General features: G+C 27.8%; 1 protein-coding gene across 1 annotated transcript; it reads left to right on the top strand.

Annotated features, from left to right (window-relative positions):
- Positions 1-7,502: 7,502 nt before the first annotated feature.
- LOC131656068 (uncharacterized) lies at positions 7,503-8,160 on the top strand. The gene has a single exon (XM_058925848.1). It carries the CDS (start codon positions 7,512-7,514, stop codon positions 7,800-7,802), a length of 291 nt encoding a protein of 96 aa, XP_058781831.1. The 5' UTR covers positions 7,503-7,511; the 3' UTR covers positions 7,803-8,160.
- The last annotated feature ends 4,895 nt before the right edge of the window (positions 8,161-13,055 follow it).

Here is a 13,055-nt window from a genome sequence, read left to right as displayed (position 1 = left end):
CTTTGAGGTTGATTATTGCACTCTGTTTTTCTCAAATTTTATAAAATTTTGAAATTACTCTTTCTTTTTTTTTCCGTCTTATCTGGATAGTATTGTACAATTGAGATGCATTATAATAAACTAATATCAAATTGTTTATTATTTATTTGGAATGACATTTTGAAAAAGAAATGTATATAACTAGAATATAATATTTAATATATTTGGATGGTGTAACTCCATAGTTTATTGTAAAATGAGTTCTATATAAATTCTCTTAGTATTAAATATTAAATATGTTTTTAATACCTATAAAATATCTATTTTTATTTTTGTCCTCTTATAAAAAAATAACATATTTTGATAACATTTCTACAAAATTATAAAATTATTATGCATGTATATTTTTCAATTATTATTTTATAATTGTTTAGAACGTTTAAAAAAAATTTTAAAAACATTTTCAAAATTTATTATTTTTATTATTGTTTTATAAAATTTTAAAAATTCAAATTTTATTATTTTCTAGAACGTTTTAAAAAGTTGCTTGAGAAAAAAATTTAAAATTTAATTCTTAAGTCTAAATTTTTATTATTTTTATTATTATTTTATAAAATTTAAATTTTTTATATTAAATTTTTTTCATTTTAAATTTTTTTGAAGTTTAATAAATAACTATTTTATAAATTATAAATAAATATTTTACAATATATGTATAAAAAAAAATTCAAAAACTTAAAAATTAAAAGGTAATTAAATCATTTTTAAACTTTTTAAAAATAAGCCCATCTACATGCATTGAATTTTTGTAAAGATTAAAATATATCAGTTTTATAATAGAGACTATAAATGAGATATCTATAAAGATGAAAAATATATTTATTGTAAATTATTAATAATTGTGGTATTTTCATATCATACATCATAAAATGATGGATGAAAAAATCTTGTTTAAATTATGGTCCATTCTTTCCAACAACTGTCATTAATGTAGAACAAGTAAATGTAAAAGGCTCATCGAATCGAATGAATTATTTTCTCATAAGGTACAATAGATGTAAAAAGATCAAAACTGAACACATTTTCTCATTTAACAAATCATTTGATGGCCCTTGAAAAAAAACATTTAACAAATCATTTGATGGCCCTTGAAAAAAAACATTTATAAATGATGATTTAAATCTCAAAATCCTTAGCTCAATGACAAAAGCATGTCAACCAAATGTGTTTATATTGGAAAAGAATAATCTCTCCAAAATGTCTTTGGCCGCATTATTCTATAAACTTCAACCTGAAACAGAACTCGAAAGGATAGAAAAAAGACCCAAAAGTATTGCCTTAAAAACTAAAGTCAAAGACCATAATTTTGAATAAGAATATGAATCTCAATCCACTAGTGCATTAATCAAGAAACTCGAAAAATTCTTGAGAAGGGAAATGAGAAAGGAAACTAGTAAAAAGGAGCACCAACTTCAAAAAAAAGTTACTTGTTTTAAATATACAAGAACAAAGCTAATAGTAAGAAGGACAAAAGGGCAAAGAAAGCATACATGGCATGAAAAGACAATGAGATAAGTTCATATTCAGATGAATAAGGGAACAAGGCATTAATGGCTTCACACCATTCTGATGATGAAGAAAATGAGGTTAGTGATTCCAAAATTAATGATATACCTTCATATGATGAATTAAAAATGTGTTCCATGAATTACATGAGGAATGTTTGAATCTTTCTATAAGATGTTCAAAGCAAAAGAAAATTATTTTATCTCTAGAGAGTAAGACTAATAACACTAATGTGAAATTAGATAACGTCACAAATTCTACATGTAATGAATGTCAAGAACATGAATCTAAAATTGTTGAACTAAACCAAGTTATAAAAAAATATGAAAATGTCAAATTGATTTAGATGATGAGCTAAGTAGACAAAAATATTCAAATAACAAATATGGACTTGGTTTTTCTAATTTTGATAAACCAAGCACAAGTAAAATCATCTTTGTTAAAGCTATCACAAAATTCAACAATGTGGAACCAAAGAAAGTGCATGGTGTAATTTATTCTAAAAGTTCTTATGATATAAATAATTCTTATGTCTATAAAAGGAATCATGTTTTTAGACCTACATGCTTTTTTTGTAATACAAAAGGTCATACTCCTAATGCTTGCTAAATAAGAAACTATAGTGTTCTTTATGGTGAGTATATATGGGTAAGGAAGGGAACTAAACCTAGAGGATCCAAAGAATATTGGGTACCTAGAAAGTACTATTGATTATATTTGTAGGTACTTGAAGATCATATGCTAATATTGTCAAATTAAGATTTGTTTTTCAAGTTACAAGACCATATAATATGGTAGGATTAACATGTCATTTGATTAAAGATGATTTGAATAATATTAACATTGATATCCTCATTAACATCAAATCATTGTGAACAAGATTCCCCATTTTTTTATATATGTTTTATCCGGTTCCTTATATTATGATTCTTTAGATTTTACTTTTTTTTCTTCTTTCTTTTTGATAATGTCAAAAGGGGGAGGAGGGGGGGAGAAATGGTTGTTTTTGTTGTTTTTCAGGAAACCAAAGACTAAATCATAACTTGCAAAATATAGGGGCAGTTATGAAAGATATGGAGAGATATACAAGATAGGTGAGCAATCAAGTGTCAAGCAAAAACTTCTTATCAATATAGTTTGTTATCATAACAAAGGAGGGGGGAGATTGTGAAGAAGATGTTCTTCATCAAAAAAGCTTATCATAGAAGAAATATCAAAGAAGAAAAATATTATAACCAAGTATCAAGATTAGATAAGCTTTGAAAATCAAAGGGTTGTTGAATCACGAAGATTAAGATACAATGACAATTCATATGTATATAAGTTTTAGGTGCTCAAAATATTTTCATCTAAACCATTATATATTTCAAAGAACAACTTTTAAAAGACAAAATTTTAAGTTTTTAAGAGAGTAAATCGATTTACCCTTTACATCAATCGACTGATGTGCTCTCTGTTTGAAATTCTGATTCTTGTAATTTGTGGCAGTTTGAAACTATCACAGTTTTATTGTTTTCTAAATAGTACATTGGTTCGTAAATTAGGGTTGTTTGTAACAATTGTAAATGACCTGTTTTATGAAACAACACACTAGTTCGTAATTGGCATAATTTGAAACCACCACAATTTTACTATTTTTTCAAAACAACATACTGTTTTGAAAAATATTAACCAGTGTGATTCCAAAATATTGTCAGTGATCATGAAACTTTTCCAAAATATGGTATGAAATCAAAGAGGCATAATAAAATGTTATTAAGTCAAAATACATTTTTTTTCAATTACCTCTTTCATACATTATTTTTCATATATTTTAAACAAGATTTTTTCAAATGTTCATACATCCATTACAATGAAACTTCCATAATTTTCATATCATTGAAAAAGAATTTCATTCAATTATTTTGAGCATTTAAGTGTTTCTATATATATATATATATATATATATATATATATATATATATATATATATATATATATATATATATATATATATATATATATATATATATATATATAGAGAGAGAGAGAGAGAGAGAGAGGGAGGTGAGTTCTAAAGGGAGGGAGGAATTAAGTCCCTCACCAATGAACCACTAATAATATACCGTTAGATTTTTAAAAATAATTTAAAGGTTGAGATTTGCTAAACTAAAAAAAATGTAACACCTATATTAAGAGATAATAAAGATGGAGATTTAGATGCCAGCTGTACTTAACATTATCTCTAGTTAGTTTGATAGCTTCAGTTAAGTTAGTTACACTTCTACATATATATAGTGTAACTGTTGTAACTGATCAAAACCAACAATGAATAACAGAATCATCTTCTCCATTTTATCTTCTTCTTCGCTTTGATCATCAATGGTTCAAGATCTCTCCAATGGAGTTCACCATTGCTTAGATATATCTCTATATCTGCTAGCACTCGATTCTTGACTATTCTTCTTCTATATCTTTTATTTACGGTTTCTTTTACCCTTCCTTTAATTTTATCTCCTTCTCATTACCTTTGGTATTATCCTCCAAACCAAGTAGAAGATAAATTGCATGGTGTTTCTTAATTTTTTTTTTCTTTTTATATTTTGGAACCCATTAAAAATTCTTGTAGTTTTAAATTTATTCTCTTTGTTTTATTTTTCATCTTTGGTTGACTTTACGTCTCATTAGAGACAACATAATGCTAACCATGCTTGTAGAATAGATATCTCAAAAAAGGGAAAAAAAGGGAGTAGCATAACAAGAGGAAGAATGGAAGGAGGTGATAGAAAAAGAAAGAACATTGTAAATTTTATGTGATAGAAATCTATAATATAAGAAAATTAATGGCTGTGGAAAAGTCCAAAACACCCTTATTTGATTTTTTGTCACCATATTAAAATTGTGGTTTTTTGGTCTTTGTGCCATAAAGTGTTTAATTTTATTATTAAAATAATACAACTCATATATTTTATCAAACTTATCAAATCTCTCTCTATTCTCTATTTTTTTTTTCTCTTTCATCACTTTCTCACTTATTTCTTCCAAAAAAAATCTATCAATCTATAATATTGTGGAAAAGTCCAAAATACCCTTATTTGATTTTTTGCCACAAATTAAAATTGTGGTTTTTTGGTCTTTGTACCATAAAGTTTTTAATTTTATTATTAAAATAATACAACTCTTATACTTTATCAAACTTATCAAATCTCTCTCTATTCTCTATTTTTTTTCTCTCTTTTATCACTTTCTCACTTATTTATGATCCATATATTTTTTATTAAAAAAATGGTATATGGGAATAAAATCCAATATTGATTTAAATATTTTTATATACTAAATTTACTATTGATCCAAATATTTTTGTAAATGATACCTAAAAAAAAATGAAGTCTGTATACGGGAAAAAATCTATTATTAACCTAAATATTTTTATATACGAGAAATTATATTTATGATCAAATATTTTTGATCAAAAATTGATATACGGGAAAAAATATATTATTGATCTAAATATTTTAATATACGAAAATTTAATATTGATCCTAATATTTTTGTAAATGATGCCTAAATAAAAATAATATTTGTATATGGAAAAAAAATCTATTATTTACGAAAAATGGTATTTATGACCCAAATATTTTTTATTTAAAAATGGTATACGGGAAAAAATTTATTATTGATCTAAATATTTTTATATACGAAATTTACTAATGATCCAAATATTTTTGTAAGTGATACCTAAACAAAAATGAAATCTTTATATGGGAAGAAATTTATTATTGATTTAAATATTTTTATATACGAGAAATGGTATTTATGATTAAATATTTTTAATTCAAAAATGGTATACGGGAAAAAATCTATTATTGATCTAAATATTTTTATATATGATATAATCAATTATTTATCTAATTTTTTTTTATTTTTAAACATTTTATTTAAAATAAATGATGTATCACAATTCGCGTAACCGAACAGAACCCGTGCGTATGCACGGGTTTGTTACTAGTTATTTTTTAGAAAAATATCAGTAACCTTCATCGTCCTGCCCACATAACATTAAAATTATAAAAAATAATTTTAATAGAGGTAAAAAGAAATAAAAAAAGTAGTTGAATGAAAAAGATAAACAACATAAACAAAACTACATTGAAAGAAGAAAAAACTCTCCGTTTTCTTGAATTTTAAAATATATCACTACTTTCAAGAAACTAAGTGAAAAATGAGATTTGCAAATGTAATCCATGATTTGGTTTTGCGGAAATGCTTACCCTCAATGTGTCTTTTTTGCTGAAAAAAAATAGATTAAAGAGCGAGGATTCAAAAGAAAGAAAAGATTAAATTGATTATCTTGAAATTTAATAATACTAATATTATTCAAAATATTACTCAAAATTCTCTACAAAATTGTATTGTTTATTAGGTAATACTAACATGTGTCCTAAGGACTCATGTTGATAATCAAATATAAGTTTGTTTTGGAAATTATGCCTCAACGTTATTAACAAATTAAAATTAAATTTCTTATTACTTTTTCAATATAAAATTTATATTTGTTGGTTTCCTTGTCCTTAGACAATAAGTTAATTATATTCTTATTTGTTTATCATTGATAATTTTTATATGTTAATTTTTATTTTTATTTTATTTATTTATAAAATATTTAAAAATGGAATGAAAGATATGAAAATCTTCTATAACCATTAGTAAACGAGAAATTAAAGTTAAAAACAAAAATTTAATATGTATTTGGTTACGCGTTTGATAATATAAACTTATGTCTGCTACATATTCTAAACTTATGTCTGCTACATATTCTAAGACACAAAAACATAAAAAGCCTGAAGTTAAGATTTGGAGTGTTAAAGAGACGTGGGCTTTTGACAATGTGAAAGTAAAAACCAACATATATTAAAAATGCTATAATTTGAAATAGGCTATACATAAATTATTTTATATATTTTTATATTTATAAAACCACTTGTAATGGAGGTGTTAAATATTTTTTTCAATAGTTAAATGCTTCCAATAGTGTGTTCAATAAAATGTTGAATATCACGTGATTAATTGGTGTTAAATATATTCAAGATGTTGAATGAGAATGGAGTGGGACCACATCATATACTTTGCAAAATCTTATTGGTTGTTTTGATTATTTAGATATTTATTCCATCATAATTATTTGGGACAATTATTTTACAATAAATCAATTATTTTATATATTTTTATTTTTATCAAAATTCATAATTTTTTTTCTATAAATAGAGACTTGGTTCATTCGATTTGGACACAAAAAAATCAACTTTTTTGTCTCTAATTTTTTTATTTAGCCTCCAATAAATTCTTATTTGTTGTTCTAAACATTTTTTTAGTGAAATGATCCAAACAATAACTCCTTTAACATCCAAAATTCAATTTTATTGTATTGGATTGTATTTTAAGTTTTGTAACTTTATTTGTTTTAATAATGACTATCCTTATATCTCGTCTTTATTACTTGCAAGAAAAAAATTAATTAAAAGTTAAATTAAAAAAAATTAAATTCAAATAGGTTATTAAATTAAAAAAATTAAAATAAATTATGTAACCCTTAATTTATAATAATTGTTATTAGTATATAATAATAAAAATTATATATAAAAAAATAAGAATATGAAATAAAAATAATGAGGTTAAATTTTATTAAATAAAATTATAGTAGTGAGATAAAGTTAAATAAATATTAAATTATTAAGTTGAAGAGAGAAGATAATGTGGAGTGTAGGATGTTGAATCATAAACTATTGTGGATACACGTGTGCATTGTGTGTACACAGAAAGTAAAACAAAGAAGAAAACAGACAAAACACCTGTCAAATTACAGTAGCAAGTAATGACACGTGTACCACTTATACATCGTCCACAGAGACACGTAGTAGTAATACACAACCATTAACCATACCAAAACAACTACGTACGGAAACAAAAAAACAACCAAACATTATAAAATGGATTTTTCTAAAGGTTCAACAAGAACAAATAAAGCATCAGTGTTCTTCTTTACGATGGTTGCAAAAGGGATTCCAGGTTGTGTGCAATGTGGCACAAGGAGTAACCCATGCCGGTGTAAGGTGGTGGGGCCTACACTCGGGTTTGTGGCGTTTGTTGCAGCGGCGGCGGTGGAGTGGCCGGTGGGGGCTTTGCTGTACTATTGTTTTAAGCACATGAAGGGTCGCAAAATCATGGCTCATCCTGCCACTGTTATATACCCGAAAGTCATCAATGCCATCCCCATCTAAGTCTAACTTACTAGTTCTATACTTCTATTTCCCAGTTCTATATGTACCATCATCATATCTGTTTTAATTAGATATTAGAGTATTAGATATATAATAATAAAAATAATGATGATGATAATAATAAACTAATTACTCAAACTAAGTTTTTTTCCTTCGCTTTTACATTTGTATTGCATCATATGAATGGATTTTGTCTGTAAGGGGTTTTCTTTACATCATATCAGAGTTCATGTATTTGTTAAAGATTTTCGTTAAAATTTAAGTTTGTCCATTTTTAAAAGAGAGTTTTTGGAGGCACTATAGTTGGAATTTTTTGTGAAGTCTATGTTTATCAACATAGATTTAGTTACATTTTTTTTTCTTCCTGTTTACCGGGGATATATCTTTGAATTTAACTGCGATTCTAGCTCTAAAAAGAATGGTTTGAAAGCTTCCACAAGAAACATATAATAAATATCGATAGTTTGGAAGTTAGACTCGTTAAATCCACAATTAATAAATTTTAAAATTTTAATCACATTCACTATTAAATATAATATAAATTAATATTTTATTTAATAAATAATACTTTTTCATATTTTTAGAAAAATGATAATGCAAACAATAAATTCACGTGTGATTTCTTCTTTTTTGTACATCTTTACTTGCAATTTTATTAAACATTAAAAATAAGTTTGTCGAAAATATTTTTAAAAGAATATTTCATATATTAATGAGATGCATTTGAAAAAATATTTTTATAAAAATGAAAATGGGTGACGCACTGACACACTGTCAACAAATCACCACCATCTATCAAATTAAACAATTCTTTTATTTAAGAGAAACTCTAATGATATAGGAGATCAGTGGCGGAGCCAGAAATTTTATGCAGCCTGGGCAAAAAAATTTAACTGCACGTTATATGTGAAAATATATAAATAGTCATAAAGGGTCTATCACCAAGCTCTTCCATAATCACCTTGGTAACTTCATGTGCACAACACGTTGCAAACTCCTTTTGAATGTTACCGGGAGTCATTATGCAATTTTTTGGACCACGATCAAAAGCATCTCTCACTTTTTCATCATTAGATTTTACCCAATCCACAATTTCTCTAAAATTTCCCTTGTTTAGAGAAGTAGAGCTTTCATCATGGCCACGGAAAGCAATACATTGTGTTATGAGATATCTAGTACAATCTAAAGGACAAGTTAAACGGATCTTATACAATTCTTCTGATTCCCTAGTTGCTCTAGCAAAGATACTTGTCACACTTTGTCTTTGATTATTATAATCGTCATAGTACTTCATACATGAGTTGTGCTTACTATCATGACTATCAATATGATCTTTAAAGCATTTAGATGCATGCTTCCAATCTTTAAATCCGTCTTTGTTGAAGACTTCGTAACCAAAGTGTCCGGCCCTCCCGGGCGGTTTAAAGAGAAAGCAATAGAAACAATAAATTGCATCATTCGACTCACTATATTCAATCCATGTATAATTTCTATACCATACTAAGAAAATAAATAAACAATTTGTAACACACAAATTGACGAGACTGAATAATAAAATAAAATAAATAAATTGTAACAACAAAGTTAAAAGAGAATTCTAAAAAAAATAAATAACAAATATATAATAAGAAAAAAAATTAAACTATTTTAGATTTAAAAAAACATTAAACTATTTTATTATAATATATAATATGTCAAGTACTTTATATTAACGTTGCAGTATAGTACCAGGGCGGTTCTATGTCAAGAAATTGGCAATCACTTAACCATATGAAAATGAAATTGAATCTATATTGCAAATTTCAATTGTGATACAGTACTACAGCGTATAGAACTACAAATAGGTACTACTAGTCTACTACTAACTATATGAATTAACCTATATAATATATATAATATAATAATAAATAATTAATTGGATTGGGCCTACCTAGACTATTGGGTATTTATCTGTTTTAATTGTCACACCCTTATTTTTATTAATTTTGCCCTTGATTTCGTTTAAAAATAGACTATTAAATTGGGGGAAATACAAAGAAATTAGGGGTTGCGCCCAGGCGCGTGCCCGGGCTCGCTGGGCTATAGAACCGCCCCTGTAGGAGATTGATGATTTTTATACTGTCATTGTACTATCTTTTAACTCTTAAAAAAACAAAATTGAATTTTTATAGAGTTATTGACAAGATATGGACTGAAGCTTTGTCCGAGGCATTAATAAACATTTTTCATGTCCGAGGGCATTAATAAACATTTTTCATATTACAAAAATTATATTAAATAAATTTATATTATAATTATTATTAAATGTAATATTTATTTCTTTAATAATTATATTTTAAATCGAGTTAAACAAAAATTAATGTCAAAATAGTGCAAAAATAAAAGAAATTACAAGAACAAAATAAATTGAAGGGGGAACAAAACAGGAATTTTGTACTGGTCAAAAAGTACATGTATGTTCCTTTTACAAGGATAAGGAGATTCAAAAGCTTTAGTATGTATATTACGTTTTATGGTGGTTAGAGCTTGTCCACAACGACGAGAAGCCATATATGGTAGTCTATTACGATGGTTTAGAGGCCTTGTTTACTTGAGGTGAGAGGTTCCATTATTAAGTGGTGTGCTTAGGTAAAGCATATACAGGGTGTGATTTGTATGAGTTTAGATCTCTTTCTCCTTATTTTAGGAATGAGATATTTAGAGGTCTCTTGAGTCTGCGCTAGAGATTCAAATAATGGTTTACCTTAACTTCGTAATCAATGAGTGTGGTTATGGGAAGACTTGATCACCTTGGATTGTGGGGAAAGTGGTTTCATCCTTTGACTGATCATTTGTCAGTTGGTTATTGTAGGTCCACGCCATCACCCATGTTTACTTGACGAGTGGGCAATGGGAGTTCACCTCAGGAGGCCTTGCGGTCCCTTTCGGGAAACCATATGGTTCTTTCGGGCAGCCCTAGATATGTAGGGTAGCTCGCCCCTCGCCATGGCGCCTTGCCATCCCTCTTTTCCATGGACTCTCCCCTCTTAGGGACCTAATAAAATTATATTAATACACAGTCTCTCAAGCTCGAGGGATTAAAAAGACAAAATAGTTTAATCTTGACCAAATCACTAAAGTCTTTCTCTTCCATTATTCTCCAAACGACTTCCTTGTTTTTACCATATGATCCCACTTTTTTCCTCTCTTTAGTTATTCATTGTATTACCATTGTCTTACTTTTGCTAGACGCCATTTTTTTTTTGTTTTTCCTTTGTTTCCTCTCATTCTTCTCTATGTGTTTCCCTGTGGTTGGACCATTCAAATTGTTTCCATTTTATCCGTTACCCATAATTGTCCCAATAATTAGTTGACCAATTGTTGCTTTTCTCGTATCTTTATTAATGACCTTTTGAATTTTTTTTACAAAAGAAAATTCAATGCATACCATTAATCAATTGTTGCTCAATACAAGGAGGAATCAGATTTATAAAATTACGTCTAGTTCAAGAATTGACTGCCTTCGTAAGAGATTGAGCAATCAAATTTGTTTGGCGCGTAATAAACTTCATCTCGAAGTTGGGAAAAACATGTAACAAACTTATAATTATTACATGTAACAACCCTTTGACTTAATATTTCCTTTTGAGTTCCATCATTAACTCTAATTATTATTCTCATATTTCATCATCAAGGCTAATAAATCTTGATCCCTTGTTTTCCTCCTGGCCATTATTGACATTAACTCCTATCGGTGCTACAATCTGCACCAACCATAACCATTCTCTTCAGCCTCATATCATTTCCCTAATTTATTATATGATTGCTTTTGAATTACCATTTAGGGTCCTTTAACGTTTGAATCTTCACTTCTTCCCTCCATGTTCTGCACTCATTGAGCTTTCGATTCAACTCTAGTCATTCCATCCTTTGCAGTCTTCTTATTTGTGCATTCTTCTTTGTAATAATTTAATCTTTCACATATGAGGCATAAAAGATGCATACCTTCATATTCAACTTTGTAGTGTTTAACTTTGATGGAGAACATTGCTAGAAGCGGTTTTGTCAGATTCACTTCAACACACAACCTTGCATATTTGCCTCTTTTCTGTGTAAGAGTATTTTCATCAACCTTTACTATCACACCTATGCGATCTCATATGAAAGAAAACACTTTTGCATGATAGTATTCAATGAGTAGCCCAAAAATCCTAACCCAAAGTACTACCTTTTCTATGGCATCACTTGAAAGACAGAAATTTCCACTCAAGTCTTTAACGGAAAGATATTGGTCGTAGATGAGCCACGATCAATCCATTAGAGTTGCATATTGATCTTCTTCACTTGTGAACGTTACTAGGATATATTCTTGTCCTAAGTCCACTATGTTTAGGTCTCTTCTTCTAGTCCACAATAGTCGTAGCTTGTTTTCAAGGTCTTTATAGACAATTCTCCTACCAAGCATTTTCACAATGACTCTTTCCTTCCATAACTTAACAATATTTTTTCTCTTCAAGTTCAAATAGTATGATTTCAAGGCATTCATACTCTCCAAACTTATTTTCCTCTATCCTTAGTTCTCCATTTTCATCAATCTCCTTAGAACTCCCTTCCATATCCTATGGTTCATCTTTCTTATTAAAGGATATCTCCCATATAACCACATCCTTATATGAAACAACCTCCTTTGAAACACCCCTTGCATGGACCTGATCACCATGCACCAATGTCACAGGTGCATTGTGATTCTCACTTCCTTTCATTCGCTTAGTACCCATGTCTTTCAGTTTATCTTCCTCCACTTGGTTCACACGATTTCTATTTTCAGCTTCCTCAAACCCTAACATAGCCTTTTTGTACATTTTTATCTTTCTATTTTATTTTCTAAAAAAATTGAAGGTTCATTTTAAATAAGATTAAATCTAAATATTATTATAAAATTTAAAGCATAAAATTCACATAATTATAATTTGATGGTTATAACTAGAGCTGTCAAAATGGGCTAGCCAATATGGGCCAGTCCGTCAGGCCCGAAAAATCATAGGGCTTGAGCTTTAAAATTAGAGCCCATATTTTCATGACCTTTTTAGCCCAGCCCTGAAAAGCCCGCTACCCATTAGGCTAGCCCATATGGGTCGTGGGTAGCCCATTAGGTCTGCATAATTATAAATTTTTTTTAAAATATTTAGATTTATATTATCTTATTCCAAAATAGCATACTGATTTTTCTCTCTTCACTAAATTTTATCTCTATTTTAGTCAATCTTTCTCTTT

This window comes from Vicia villosa, linkage group LG3 (assembly GCF_029867415.1).
Source record: "Vicia villosa cultivar HV-30 ecotype Madison, WI linkage group LG3, Vvil1.0, whole genome shotgun sequence".
NCBI classification, from domain to species: domain Eukaryota; kingdom Viridiplantae; phylum Streptophyta; class Magnoliopsida; order Fabales; family Fabaceae; genus Vicia; species Vicia villosa.
The sequence above is the reverse complement of the archived record's forward strand: the minus strand, read 5'-3'. Positions and strand labels throughout refer to the sequence as shown.